We start from the raw sequence: 14914 nt of genomic DNA, 5'->3' as shown, positions 1-14914 counted from the left end.
TTCCCTGATTGGGAGAGGGACCACAAAAACAGCTACAACTAAATCCCCTCTTTGAGGTGCACGGCCAGTCTTCCTGCAACCATGGCTGCAGAATTGAGTTAATCTAAGCTTGGAGAATTGAGCCTAGATTGTTTTTTTTTTGTTTGTTTCTGTTTTGTTCTGCATAATCACAGCAAAGATGATTTAAAATAAACCAAAATATTTTTTTTTATCAGTCCCTGAATGAATTTCAGAACTGTGATGTCACATTTCACAGGTGAAAGGCATTCTAAAATAACAGACCAAATTTGAGCACACATTACTGGCTTCATTTTAAAACATTGTGCATTTTGCTTATTTAAGAAAATGCATGATCCTCTTTTACCTACAATTTTAGACCTCAAGCCAACAGCTGTCATTTTGTTTTAGTCATGATCATCCCAGAACAAGTCACAGTATTTATTAAGTCAGTTAACATGGCTTATGGCAGAAATTTAAAAGAAGAAATAATATCTCTTGAAGTAATCAGATGGTTAATTACAAGAGGATCACATACATCACCATTAAGTTACACTTTAACTTCCACCAAAAAAAAACAAAAAAACCCACAGGACTTCTTAGCATAAAATTACATTTGCTTTAGAAAAACATACATAAAACAACGTTGGTATATTTTATTTCAAAAGAGTGTTGTATCAACTCTCTAGCAATACAGTTTAAGACTTGTTCATAAAGAGATCTATCACAGGCATGTAACAAAAATTAATGCATGCCAAAAAGTATAAATCCTGGTTTGATATTTTTTTGTATCAACTGGAAAACAGTAGGCATGGAGCATCCGGAAAGGAAACAAGAAAATATTCATCTTAAGAATTTTTGGTCTGGCAACTTCTATGTTGCTGTGCATTTGGGACATGCTCCTGACTACACCAAATAAAGATGTATGGAGAGTCTTTGGAGGATGGCAGATCCTTACTGCAATAATACACATGACCCTCTAAGAACATTTCCATTTTGCTAGCAACAGCAGCACAGTAGAGCAACATTGAGTGACCCTGTAAATCAACCCCAAACACATGAAAAGCAACAGTAGTCTGAACTGTTCCCCAAATTAATCTATAAAAGGCCCGTCATGTTCTTTAACTTGCTAAATACCAATCTCATGCACACTTCCACATAATGCCACTGAGCCACTTTAACCAAGGGTGTCACACAAATTCTGTACACTAAAGCCATCCAGGAGGATTAAGGGAAAGAATTGCTGTCTAAAACTCAAATAATCTCTTCTGCCCTATACTGTAAGATTAGAATAGTACAGTCTGCAACATTGCAGCACATTAGGTGAGCTCTTACACAGGCTATAAACAGGGTATGGTTTTACAGCAGTGTACGCTGCCTACATAATCTCTCCTTACTGGAAGGTTTCTGAGTACATTATGCATCTTTAGGGCAACTGCAAACTGATTGTAATCAGGTTGACAGAATAGGATAAATGCAGAACTGATTTTTGTTTAATATTTAAAACTTAAGCTTCAACAAGGGTTCATGATTTCAAGTTTTATAATGGGCTTAGATAAATTTAGAACCAAGCTCTCAAGGAAGTTTAATTACAGCTTTTAAAGATACACAAACAGGAATGGCAATGTTAGTGGTCATTCAGTCCAGGAGAATCTAAGTTAATAAAGCAGATTTAAGACAAACTTAAGTCCTACTAAGTTTTTCCACTTTTCTCCCCCACCTCCCCCCAGCCCCTGCCCCCAGGAGTTCACCAGAATAAAATGCTTTTTTCTTTTTTCTTTTTTTTTTTTTGCAAAGAACGTGTACAATTTGGCAGACCACAGGTGAAGGTCAAGTCTCTGATAATTTACACAACTAGAAAGTTTACATACTTAAGTCACCACATCTCATCTGCTACAAGTACTGACTGCTGCCAGTTTGAGAAGCAATTGTCTCATTGCTCACAGCTGCATTAAATAGGCTCTAAAAAGACAATTCAAATTGATGCAACAGCTTACTCCAGTTTATTAGCTGAAAGCCAGCTGCAAAAGCCTAACATACCTATGTAAATCAAGGCTATGAATTTGAAACAACAATCCATTCACACAACCAGAGCTAGTGATTAAGCCTAAATATCATTCAGGCAGTGCTGGAGATTTGGAGTACACATGCCAACAAAAAGATACAACCACTTTGTCATCCAAGCTTGCACACTCTCAATCCTTATCACTGGGTTTTAGAAGTATTTTCTATTACTAGCTCCCTTTTCCTGTCTCAAATATTATGGGTGACACACTATCTTATTTTCTAACTTATTTTGAAATATGTGAAAAGTTTGAAAACCGCCTTCACCATGGAAACACGTATTGCATTAATTCTTTTCTGAAGTCCCGTGTTTTTCAGCATTCTTGAAACATCAGCCTGTATTTCAAATAGGCTGAGCTCTGAGAAAGAATTTCTAGTATTACACAATAGAATATGAAACTGTAGAGGCTTTTCCTCTGTAAAATGCAGATTTATAACTAACCTTGAGCCCAATCTCAAGACACTACTCTTATTTAAAAAACATACAAGTTTCTCTTTCCCCCTCTAAAAGATGAGGTTTTGTTCACTGCCACAAATCCCATCTATTTAAACTCAAAATGTACTGTTTGTTCTCTCAATTTTGACCTTCAAAGTCAAAACACAAAACCCTACCACTACAGCACAAAAATCAAGCTCCCTATCAACTCAAGATTCCTCCTATCAGAAAGGACTTTCAAATGAAGGGAAAGTTTTTTTTTTTTTTTCTTATTTCAAGTAGAATGACTACAGAGAAATGACTCAAGCTTCAGCAATAAAAGTTAATGGAACATCATCTGAAATGAAGACTGACTCGGTAACATGTGAGACTTGTTAATAATTTGTTAATCTCCAGCTCAAAAACCCACTAGAAGAATTCATGTAGTAACACTGAAATAGCAGACTACTGCTTTTTTTTTTTTTTTCCTATTGGGCAGGAGAACAAGCTTTAAGTGTCTTTCTGGTATTTGATAAAATGGAGATCAGTAAGTGCTATGTATCCCCAAAGGATTAATCATTTTAATACTCATGAATCTGGACTAGGCAAACCTGTGGTACAATGACTTTATTCTACTAATGTGTTAAGACTAGCATAAGATTTCAGTTGTGTGCGCTGACATTTTGTTTTGCTTTCCTTCCTCATCCTGAGTACATTATACCTTAAGAGTTTACTGTTTTCTCCAACACCCCGCTTCTGGAACAGTACAAAGTGTAACACCAGGAAAAAATTGTGGAGTGACTGGACACTGGATTCTTACAAGTAGAATTACCTAGACAAGAGTACAAAGTTGTCATATGAATGCTCTATAATGGTTCTCTAATTGTTGTTAGCGACATAAGATTTCATATCTAAATTAATTAAATGAATTAAAATGAGTTAAAATTTAGCATTTGTCTAGAAAGGCAAGTCTCTGAACTTGAAAGAGTATGGATACAGGCAGTAAAAACTAATGTTTTGCACATTTCCTGACTACTTAGGTAGTCACATTTTTCCTGAATAAGCTGCTAATAAGTTTCAGTAGTAGAGAAATCTTTCTTCCTTTACAAGGAATACATGACACTACAAGGCTTTTTTTTTTTTTTTTAATTAAAAATAAATAAATAAATAAATAAAGAAAGAACTCCCCACTATTCTTATGGTTTGCCAGCTCAGTGTTGTTTCAGCTGTTTCAGAGAAAATTTCCATGTCTACCTCACAATGAAGAAAGGAGCCTCATGTTTGACCAGGTAAAAATCATTTCATTCTGTTAAGAGTCTTATCTTGCAAGAATACCAAACACTGACAGCTAACTAAAATTAGATGAGGAGCTTGGTTTAAAAAGTATTATAACTTCAAATAACACCAAATTAATTACTTGCTAGAAAAGTAGCCCAAATCATCTTTCTGTAATAACACCCAAACCCCACAGCAATAAATCTCCATGTTAACCATTAATCACAGTAAGGCTTTTCAAACTTGGAAAAAACTTTAGTGTGGAGCCTGTTCCCTCCTTTACTTCTGCAACTAACACTACCAGCTAATTAAAGTATTGTACTTGCCAACATTAAATGCTCAGTCATTGCAGAAGCCAATTCAAGATCCTTCTCCTTCGCTCACTAGCAGAAGAGATACAAAATTCTATGTACTTCCTTCAAATCTTTTGGCAGTAGCATCTAAGACCTAGATGTTTAACATGCTCTCAGTAACAGCAGCTTTAAGTATTTCAGCTTATGTTAGTCCTATTATACTTAACACTACTACTACACAGTCACTGTAGTAAGTTTTGGAAAGAAGACTCAGTTACTCAGCAAACAATGTCTTACTACACTGCTACCTAGATATGCCTACACAAGAGACTTAAAGCTCTCGTTTTACCGCTACAGCATATGATCGCATCAAGCTAGTCTACTAATTAGCTAATACTTCATCACATAGATTTGCCAATTTATTCAATAAGCAGTGAGATGTACTTGCCACAAATCAGTTTTAGCCATCCTGTAGCAAGGCTACTATACTAGTTTTATACTTAAGCTCAAGCATTTCAAGATATTCCAGAAAATACATGAATAAACTTATATTTTTTAAGCAATACATACTATTTTAAGACAACCCACGCAAGTAAGTCAGATGAAGAGTGAAACTGAACAATCATCACTAAAACATTTCCATTGGAAATGTGCTGAAGTTCACAATTGTCTTCATTACCACCTTACTGAAGTTTTCTTATGTGTTTCTAGTCTACATACCATACATTTCACACAGTCATACAAATCTGAACCAGATTTTAAACATTCAGGTAACAGGGAAGTCCATTCACTGCAAAGATTCATTTTTCACAGAAGAGCCAGGCTAGGTAAGACCAAATACTGCAGGATTCTTCACAGGAGTACAGGTATTTTAGAAACCATGAACTTTCAGTTGTTCTTCCTTGACAATGCCAATCTAAAGGAAAAAACCAACATATTTCAGTAAAGCTTACATGTTTATAGAGTGTTGTGATATCAAATTACCACAATCTTGTACTTTGATCAAAAAAACTGAAATACAGTATATCCTCAAGAAAGCAGCGTTCTGTTTCCAAAACATTTCTGGTTCACACAGAATTTACTATTCAAAAAATATAATTTTCTTAGATACTGCATTTGTTCTGTAGTCCTAGCAATTACTCTTTGGCAGTTTAGAAACTCTCCACCATGGTTTACACCAGTAAGTGAGTGGTGATTGCTTCTTTCCTCTGTAGTAGTTTCAGTCTCAAAATTACTGTTTGCAAACACTTCATTTTACAAATAAAGAACCTGAACTGTACTTCAAGAAAACAGGTTGTATGTTGTAGTGCGGTAAATGCACTCTAAGGCACTTTGATTCTTGTAGGATGAGAGTAAACCTCCAATAAGTGATTCAAGTGTCAATTTACTTTTTGGCTGCAAGCATAAAGGAAGAGCGGACATCTGCTCAATTAACATCAGTGGTCACCTGTTACACCATTGCTTCCACACAGGTTCAGAATATTGCAAGATGATTATCTTTACTCTCTCACCTCCAAAAGGAATTGGCAAATATTCTTCCTCTGGTCACCTTGAAGCTGGATAACTTCACCGTATTCAGGATGTTCAATCACAGTACCATTACAAGCAAATTTCTAGAAAGAGACATTCATGTTTTAAGACACTGAATGTACATTATGATTTTGCTTAGAAAGTCTTTTCTGCTTTTCTTTTTCTGAATCTTGTCACAGAAGCTGCTTGCTAAATACTGATGTCAAGCAAGGCAAAGGCGTGATCTGGTCTACACTAGTTTTGAGAGTAAATGGAGTATGTTTGGTAATGCTTACAGAGACTAACCAAGCTGCAGATAGTAAATTCAAGTAAAGATAGGATTAGCCACCATGAAGGAGGAACTAGCCAATGCTCATTACAAGAATGAAAAACAAAGGCTTAAGATACAGTCTTTCAACTCTGCATTACTTTAAAATATTTTCATACTACTACAAGAATGATCTCTACTTCAACAGTAACCCAACAATGAAAGAAGCTGGAATGCAAAAATAGTTCTACTTTGAACTGATCTTATACTTCACATCAACACCCAGAATATTTTTTACTTAATTCTTTATAGGATAGAAATCTTTAGCTTTTTAGCATGAAGCAATGTCACTGGACACCAAGAGGAGTTTTGAGAAAGACAGAGAAAGGGATCAAGCTGAATATGGAAGTGATGTGCACAGGCAAGAATGAGATAAAACAACTGTTTTGTTATTTAGCATTAATAACTATCATTCTCCTTTATATAGTACCTTTATTCTTAAAATCAAATCAAGAACTTCACCTTTTTGAAGGCTTTCACAAGTTTCTTCTTGTCATAGTCATCTGCAATTCCCTGAACAGTTGTTAGTGTCTTTCTTCCGTTTCGCTGTTGGATCCTTATATGAATGTAATCCTCAGTCCCTGCTGGGAGTAAGTCGTCACCCTTTGTTGCATCAGCAAAGGGGTCTGCAAAAAGAAAAAGTTTTTTTTAATCCCCATGCAAGATAAACTCAAGCTATCAGACAAGTTCCTCACCTCCCAAAGGTTGGTCTTTAGGGGGTAACTTTGCCATTTTCTCACATTTTAAAACACATTCTACTTTCTTCTACATCTGTATTATCCCTTACCTAGCCTACTAACTCACCACAGTGCTCTCATGCATCTAGCTTCTTTAATACCTTCCTGAACATGGACAATTGCCAGCTACAGTATTGATTGACTGCACTATTTCTTGTAAGCCATGAATCATGAAGCTCTGCACCTGAAAAATGGTTTTTAAAGAACGTTAAGTGCACATAATGTTTTAGACAGCCATATACTTTTTAAGTAAAATACAGTTTGCAGGGAGAGGTTATATCTTTTATCAGATAATTGGTTTAGAAAAATAAAAGAGCTCTTGCAAACACGCTCAGTTCAGGAATCAAGTTCCGGAATCTTACTCTCTTGACAGCTACCGCACTACCAGCTTAAGCCATGAATGTAATTTGTAACTCATAACCTAAACAAAACACAGCAACAGACATTAACAGATGACTACAGCTGTTTCTAAACCAGCACTGTTCAGTCAGTCAGTAGTTTTAGGCCATAAGTGTAACACAGTTCACTTATACTTCAACTACAGAAAGGTCCGTTCTCAAATGCTTCCAAGCTTAAATATACCTAACATTTAAAACTGGAAGGCATTGAAAAATAAAGGTTTCCAAGTTATGCTTCTTGTTTCTCCACAAAAGCTTATTTAATATTGACGCTATTCTACCTAGAAGTTTCCTAATCAGTAGGTCCTCCAAATAAACCTTGAAGAATGAACTGCTTTAAGTTGTTGGATTTTTGTTTTGTTTAACTTGGTATTAACATACCAAATAATTTTTGGATACTAGTCAGAACCATATTGAAGAACCTCATCTACAGGAAACACAGGTTCAACATTTGTGCAAGTTACGACTTCCTGAACTTCCATCCAAAACACAAATCTAAGAACACCAATCAAGTTTTGCCATTCACTTAAAACAAACATACCAAAAGAATACAACTTCAGCAAAAAAAAAAGGAACGGAATTAATATTTCAAAGAAAAGGTAGACGAAAAAGGGAGCCTTGACACAAAGGTGGCTTGGCAGAGTTTAAGCTTAGGTTGGAGATTAGCCAACACTGTAGGAGTTTACACTGGATAACTCAAAAGAAATCCTGTGGGCTAAACTCCCAAATGATGATTTACATAACCTCCTAATATGTCTCCTACGTGCACAAAGCCAGAGTTAAAACAATAAAAGCTTGACAACATTATCTTACAAAGTCTTTTTTTGCTTGCTTTTGTTATCTATAGATGAGGAAGTTGGAGAACCACAGCCCAGTAAGGTAAACTTCCATACTAATACAAGAGAAATAACCTACCACCCATACAGCTCAATCTGTGCAAATAGTATCATAGGTAGGGCATATCATGTTTTGGGGCATTAGCAAGGAAAAGGCAGTCTTGCAGTAAAGCAAGGCGCTTTTTTAATTGGAGCAGAGGCAGTAAGCAGAAAATCCCCTTCCCTGACACCATACCCGGCCTCCCTCTGCCCACCTAGACGTTAAGACCTTGGGGGCTGCAGCCATCAGCGAGTCCTGCTCGGGGTGCTCCCACACACCCAGGCAAGCGACGGGCCGGGGAACAGGAGCGGGGCGGCGTAGGCTCCCCTTACCGAAGGACTGGAGGTTCTGGATAGAGGACATGCGATTCTGCGGCGGGACGCTGGCACAGCGTGGAAAAGGCCGCAGCTGGCTCCGTTCCCGTCACGGCTCCAGCTCCGCAGCGCTGCCGGAGGTGAGGAGCAAGGAGGGGAGGAGCAGCGAGAGGAAAGGGAGGGGTAACGCATCTGCGAGGGAGGCGAAGGGGGGGGAGGACTAAACGCGAGAGCTAGGAGGAGAGGAGTGGTGACAGCCGCTTGTCCATAGCACACCGCCCCACAGCATGGTCAAGGGGCAGCAGCCGCCGCGTCTCCCCCTGAGACCACGGGCAACTGGAAATAACTTGCCTGGACACCCACTTCCACACAGTATAAGCCCTTGGTCACAGAAGCTTCTCATTATTGAGGCTAACTTTTGGGGTGCCCCCATGGGGTTCCCTTTGCTGTCCGGTTGCCTCTGTTTTGTGTGCTGCTGTTTCTTGGGTCTGTGTTCTCTGTGTTTCCAAGCTGGGCTGACCTTCCAAGCTGTCCTCGAATCGGGGTGAAAGAAAAAATTTCACCTTATCACTCCCCATTCAGACAATTTGGGAATAAAACCTCTTCTTCAGGTATGTCTTCCTGGACAAAAAGATGTTCAGTGCTAGGGGTGTGTTGGGGGAGACAGTCAGCACCACACAAAGCACCAGTGTCTCCTCACGTGCTTCTTCCCTTGTTGGGACTGCAGTGGTAAAAGCTTGCATTTAAACCTCTGCCTTGAAAAAACGTGCTTGCATTACAAAGCTTGACAGTCTTCAGGAGGTGATTAATGGCTTTGCAGATGTACAATAACCTAGTTGCATTGGCATGCCTGCCAGGATATTTCTCCCTTCCTCCTTCCCTCCATCTCTCCCTCCCTCCCTGCAAAATGCAGGGAGGTTTTCCTCTTTCCCCTGGGGGAAGCAGGATGATTTGTCATGTATCAAACCCTCTACCTACCTTGTGCTGCCATCAGTGAAGCCTTTCACTGCAATATGGCTTGCAGAGAAGGGTTGTCTAAGTCTTACCCAGGTGGCTGCAAAGGGCAATATGGGGACAGCAATGGGAGGATGGGGAGATGCTTCAGTCACAGAGGTGTGCTGCAAATTTGAACAGTGTATGTGTATTGAGGATGCCAAGCTAGTCACAGAGAGACCTTCTGGGCAGATTGACCAAGCTCAAGACACCTGTTATATATGGAGTGGTAATTCGTGTCGAGAAGATGGTTGATATTAAGAAAGAAGGGGGAGAGTTGGGAGCGTGGCCATGGGTGTCAGAAAGCCCGTGGTTGATGAGAACATCAGACTCTTAACAATGAGGCCATCATGAATGTAAAAGAGTTTAGAGGGAACAAAGAAGGGTGATTCAGGAGACTCCATGCAGTCTTGGGTTTCTTGTTCTCCAGGCCTTAAGGCATGGAAGTTTCTGGGTGTTTGCTGTTGTTACATGCAAAGTTGTTTGACCAATGGAAAGTTGTTTTTGAAAAGGACTGCTGTGGGGTAAAGGGTAGAAGAGGGGAGCCTGCCCTCAAGATAAAAAAAAAAAAGGCAACACGATGAAGTTATGTGTAAAGAAGCAGGAAAAAAGGATTGAAGGGGAACAGGCTAGCAGGATGGAGACCAGGACGGGAACAGGCACATTGATTGCCACATGAAGATAGGTTCGGCCAAACTCAGCAAACTGCTCAGAAAAGCTCGTACAGAAAGTCGCTGGAAATAGGCACACCGGAGCTGGAAAGAAGCTCAAGCTGAGAGAAGCGGACCCGCGCACACAACTGCCCCTCGCTGGTAAGCAGTTGCGCATTATGGAGAATCATACGTCCTTAGAAACAAAGACTGTCCTGGTAACCTTACAGCTTATTCTCCTTATTAACAATCAGACAGTTTATGAGCCTCAAATATGGGACCAAACTGAGGTCAAGGTGTGGGACTCTGCTACTAAAAACGACAAGGTTGCAGTGGAACTGCTGGGCACCTGGCGAGCAATCTCTGAGGCCTTAAAGAGCCCTGTGGGACCACAGTCAGAAACGTGTGGTTTGCCAGATAGTGAGGGAACTGCGGGCTCCTTTACTGATCCGACTGCTACGCCATGGGCCCCTCTGCTGCTACAGCCATCGAAGGCCTTTGCTGTTCTGCCCCCTGCTGACCTGGACGTGCCTTTTGACCCAGGCCCTATTGGCCTTGAAAAGGAGATGGATATGCTTTTCTTCGATCCGGGAAGAACGGGATACGTAAGGTCCAAAGACTGAGTTGCTTGACAACTTAAAGCAAGACATATTGTTCAACAGGAATGGAAAATGGAGACTTGTTAGTAATCAAGAAAAGGAATGGAAATTGGAGACTGTTAAGTCATGGAACTTAAAGGATTGTTTGTTACCTTTCCTGATTGTAGGTATGTATAGGCATACTTGGGTTTAGTATGTAAAAGCAATGTTAAGTTGTCAAGCAACTCTGGCCACGCTCCCAAATCTCCCCCTTCTTTATTAATATCAACCATCTTCTCGACACGATTTGCCACTCCATATATAACATGATGAAACTTTTTCCCAGCAGCAAAGCAGGCCTCCTGTTTTGCTCTTCCTTTTTTCCTTTTTTCCCTTTTTCTTCCAGCCCATAGTTTCTTTACCTTGTCTGGACAACTACCACTGTCTCTGTAAGGCATCATGATGAAATAGATCAGCAAACTGATTGGGGTTATAAAAACAAACTCAGAGTTTAGAACCTCAACTCCACTTCACTTGCATAATACTGCAGCAGTTCTGCTGGGACAACCAAAGAGGATGGGGGCTGGGACAGGCTGTGGATGAGAGGACAGTGGATCTTCAGACACAAAACGAAAGCCTAAGTGTGCAGGCTTAGGTGAGTTCTTTGCTCACTGCAGAAATCCTTGTACTTTGAACCTTTATACATTTTAAATAGTTTTGTACTTGTAGTTCTTAGTAGGGTTAACCCAGGCTCATGGGCTCATGGTGCATCTGTGAGATTTATTGTACAGTTTACAAATGAGAGATTTGGTGTCTGGGAAACAACAAAGCTGCTTTATAAGCCAAGAAGGTGTGACTTCGTTGTCCTGACAAAATCAGACCAGTTCTTAAGTGCAAACCTTGACAGCTACAGAGGGAACGGAAACAAATCCTGATTGCATCTTGGCATGCAGTGGGTGACAATTAAAACAAGGGCCATGTCAGGCATGCTTATTGTTCCCTTGGCAGCCAGCCTTAGCATCCATGTGCTTTGGTGTGCGGTCTCTGCAAGGTTGTGCCAATGCAAAGAGCTCTCTCTCTCAGCTGCCCTCCTCAGAGGGAGCTGCAGGTCTCTATGTCATATCCATCACTTAGGTCTGACACAAACATTGTCTTTGCCACCACCTTGCACCAGGTTTTGGTCACTGTGGGTAGAGACAGGTGGCATCCTGCTGGAGATGTGCTGCTTGTCCTGCTTTTGCCCTCTTGGCAGCTGTCCTGAGGTCCCTTGCCTTCACTGAGTCCTCTCCATGGCCTTGAGCAGCCACTGCTGTGGCTGTGAAAATCTTGGTAGTGAAGGCTTCCAGCTGCATCTGGCTGTGGAGGCGTTGTTGCTTAGGGTTAAACTTCAGATTGCAGCTAATTTTTCTAGATACATCTATTTGATATCAGTGCTTAAGCAATGGTCTGGGACCAATACTCTTGCTATTCCATGACTAATATAGAACTTGGCAACTATTCTGCAGAAAAAGAACATCTTTTCTAATTATCCTGATCATGGCTTCAAACTATTTAGGTGTAATGGTTGCAAGACGTGGTTATTAATAGCAATTAGAGCTTTCCTTTGACAGTATTGCAGTTCATCTGTCAAATGGTATGTGAATCACTGAAGGTTATTTATGACTGGATCAGCTGCAAGGATGAAATCCAGGGGCTCACTGGCATGCAGGTGAAAAATGCGACACAACGGAGCCATCAAGTACACTTTTGCACACAATGCCATGGTAATTCAAAACCCCACCTTTACTGAGTACCCCCAGAAGTACTTCAGCTGCCCTTCAGGAGTAACAAGTAAGCCAGACAGTTGGGAGAAATATTGTTCTTCCAGAGAATTGTTGTGTTGGAAATTTGAGCCTGAAATAGCACAAGAGCTATGTGTCAGGAAAGAAGAAGTAAACCAAGTGGTAAGGGCTAAAGCCTTGCTTTAAGTACGATTCTGAATGATATCTGTCATGGCATGTGTACACATAAGGATGCCCTTACCTTAAGCTCCCTTCAATCATCTCTGTAATAAGTGGAATGAACAACACTGGGGTTTTTGTTTGTTTGTTTGTGTATATATGTACACACATATATATATACACACTTTCATGTGCAGCACCCTAATACTGATTTTTTTATTTCTTAGGAGCCTTTACAAAAACCAAAGGTCTGTTAATTTAACCGGGGTTTGCTCATGTAGGCAGATCCCCTGGACATGGTCCTGTGTTCTGCCTTACCAGGCCATAGCAGGCCCTGTGCCGACTGTCCTTTTGCTACAGCCTGGAAACCCAGACAATTATTGCTTGAAGTATGCAGTGTTCAAACATCAGTTTAAGTTGCCTGACAAAGCAATTGTGCATGGAATGTGCAAATAGCAGATAGCAGCACTTATCCTGTATTCCATCAATGCAACTACTTTATACATAAATTCATCTCTACTCCAGTACCAGAAGTATGCCTGTTCTGGCCTAATATTGATAATCTGAAAATAATGACCAAGTGCTGGAATACAGTGCTGGATCCCTCAAGACAGGCCAAATTACTTCCATCCTTTATTTCTTGAATTGTACTCTTCCTTGCTCCTGCTACATGGGTCTACCTACTATAGCCAGCCACATTTGTCAGTCATGCATATCTAAGTGCTATGCTGAAGGCTGTGTAATGCTTCTAGCAGAGAGGAAGAATAGAAAAAGTTTCAGAAGAAATCTTCCCTCTATCTAGACTGTCAGCGATGTGGTTTTGAAAGTGGATGTAACCATGCCAAATCCGGCTTGAATTTTTCCATCTGCACTCTAAAACTGATACAAAGCCTCCACAGTGTGCTAAGGAAGGGCTTAGGGAACTTGATCGATGCCCTGATCTGTAGCCCATGCCTGAGCTGCCCAGCTGCTGACAGTTGTTCCAGTAAGCCTATGATAACTGGTAGAACTGTGCAAAGCTGGCACTGTGGTGGTGGTAAACACTTGGATATGCACTCCAACTTGTTAGGGAGCTGGCTTATACGCAGTTTGGTTTAGCTTTAGGTACATGTTTAGATTTTGAGATACACATGCTTTTGTTTGAACCTAGTGGAGGTTCATTTGTTGCTCTGTGATGAGCAAAAGGCTAATTTCTGTCTTAACCACTAGATGGTCCTGTTTCTCAAAGAAAAAAATTGCTCCAAAATAAAACCTGTCTTGGCTTTTCTCTAATTCTGAATAATGTTAGAAGAGAAGAGCTTCAGTGTAAATCCAGACATAATTAATGGTCACACCTTGTTGCTTGACTTGACATGGTTTTCAGAATAGACTGAATACAACTTTCCATGAATCCTCCAAACTCAATTAGTGCAATCACTGATAAAATATTTCCTGGTTAGTCAGGTAAGAATTCCCAGCTCCAGACAGCACAAGTCTCAAATCTCTCCCTCTCATTCAAATATAAGCAAGATCAGAATGGCCATATTTTATCACTTCATTCCAAACACAGAAGTAATTTTCTACCTCAGTATGAAGGCTGGGCAGATTCATGTAGAAGTTCAACATTGTGGTATTTTTGAACTATTCTCATGCTGGTATGTGAAACAATGAGAGTGGTGGGCTGGAAAAAAAAAAAGTTTGTGTTTCTTTATCCAACTGCATTGAATGCCTTTGCTGTGGTGGTTTTCATGTTTAGTTTGTGTGCATGTGCCCAACTTCTCAGTAAACACAGAAGAAAGAAGGAGGTAGTAACAACTCTGCCCCTTCACTGCATGCCCCTTCACTGTCCTCTAGATGATCTTCCCAGTTCATGCTTTCATCACCTCCTTTCCCTTGATCATTCTTTTCCAGTTCCTCCTAATTATGAATGTTTTTGCATTTCTGTGCTGTCTTGCTTTCCTGAGCCAAAGCATATGTCTTGCTATGAACAGCATATCTAAATAAAATAAGAACACAACTTCCTGAAAAGACTCTGAGAAGTCAGGATGATTTATTTGAAGCTTCTCAGTGCCATACATAGCACTAAAATAGTTTGGTTGTGGCCTGCTGGAAAGAGATGACAACTTACAGTCAATGAAGATGGAGTAAAATAGTACTTTGGTAAGAGAAATGCCTGATGAGGCTCATTTAAATAGACTGTCTCATAGCTGGGGACAGTGGATCTCCGTTGCCCAGAACATACAGTAACCTTTCATGAAGGCAGAATGACCAAAAGCAAAAATGAAAAATAAATGCTTGAAACTGGCAAGTGGTGCATCCAGAATAGATGCATGGATTTGATCCTTCTTGTAGCAGGGAGAGAGCTGTGAAATCCCTGGCACGTGATGTGGATACTGAGAATTAACATGGGTTCAAGAGGCAACTCTGAAAGATAAAGTAATCCATTAAGGGCTACCTGCTACAAAAACATACTAGGCTTAGGAAGTCTCTGAATCACAAATCTCTGTGGCCTGGGAGTGTGTTCTTGTGGGGAACATCAAAATATACTGCCTTGTTTGCAGAGTCTTC

The 14914-nt window shown here is 40.2% G+C and overlaps 1 protein-coding gene across 1 annotated transcript; it reads right to left on the bottom strand.

The window, feature by feature from the left end:
- Positions 1-424: 424 nt before the first annotated feature.
- On the bottom strand, positions 425-8364 carry EIF1B (eukaryotic translation initiation factor 1B). Its single transcript, XM_068670574.1, has 4 exons — positions 8225-8364; positions 6344-6507; positions 5556-5657; positions 425-4960 (listed from the first exon to the last, which is right to left on the bottom strand). Exons 1-4 carry the CDS (start codon positions 8253-8255, stop codon positions 4916-4918), a joined length of 342 nt encoding a protein of 113 aa, XP_068526675.1. The 5' UTR covers positions 8256-8364; the 3' UTR covers positions 425-4915.
- Positions 8365-14914: the final 6550 nt, after the last annotated feature.

This window comes from Anas acuta, chromosome 2 (genome assembly GCF_963932015.1).
Source record: "Anas acuta chromosome 2, bAnaAcu1.1, whole genome shotgun sequence".
In the NCBI taxonomy this organism is placed as follows: domain Eukaryota; kingdom Metazoa; phylum Chordata; class Aves; order Anseriformes; family Anatidae; genus Anas; species Anas acuta.
Note: the sequence above shows the minus strand (reverse complement) of the source record. Positions and strands in the feature narration are given on the sequence as shown.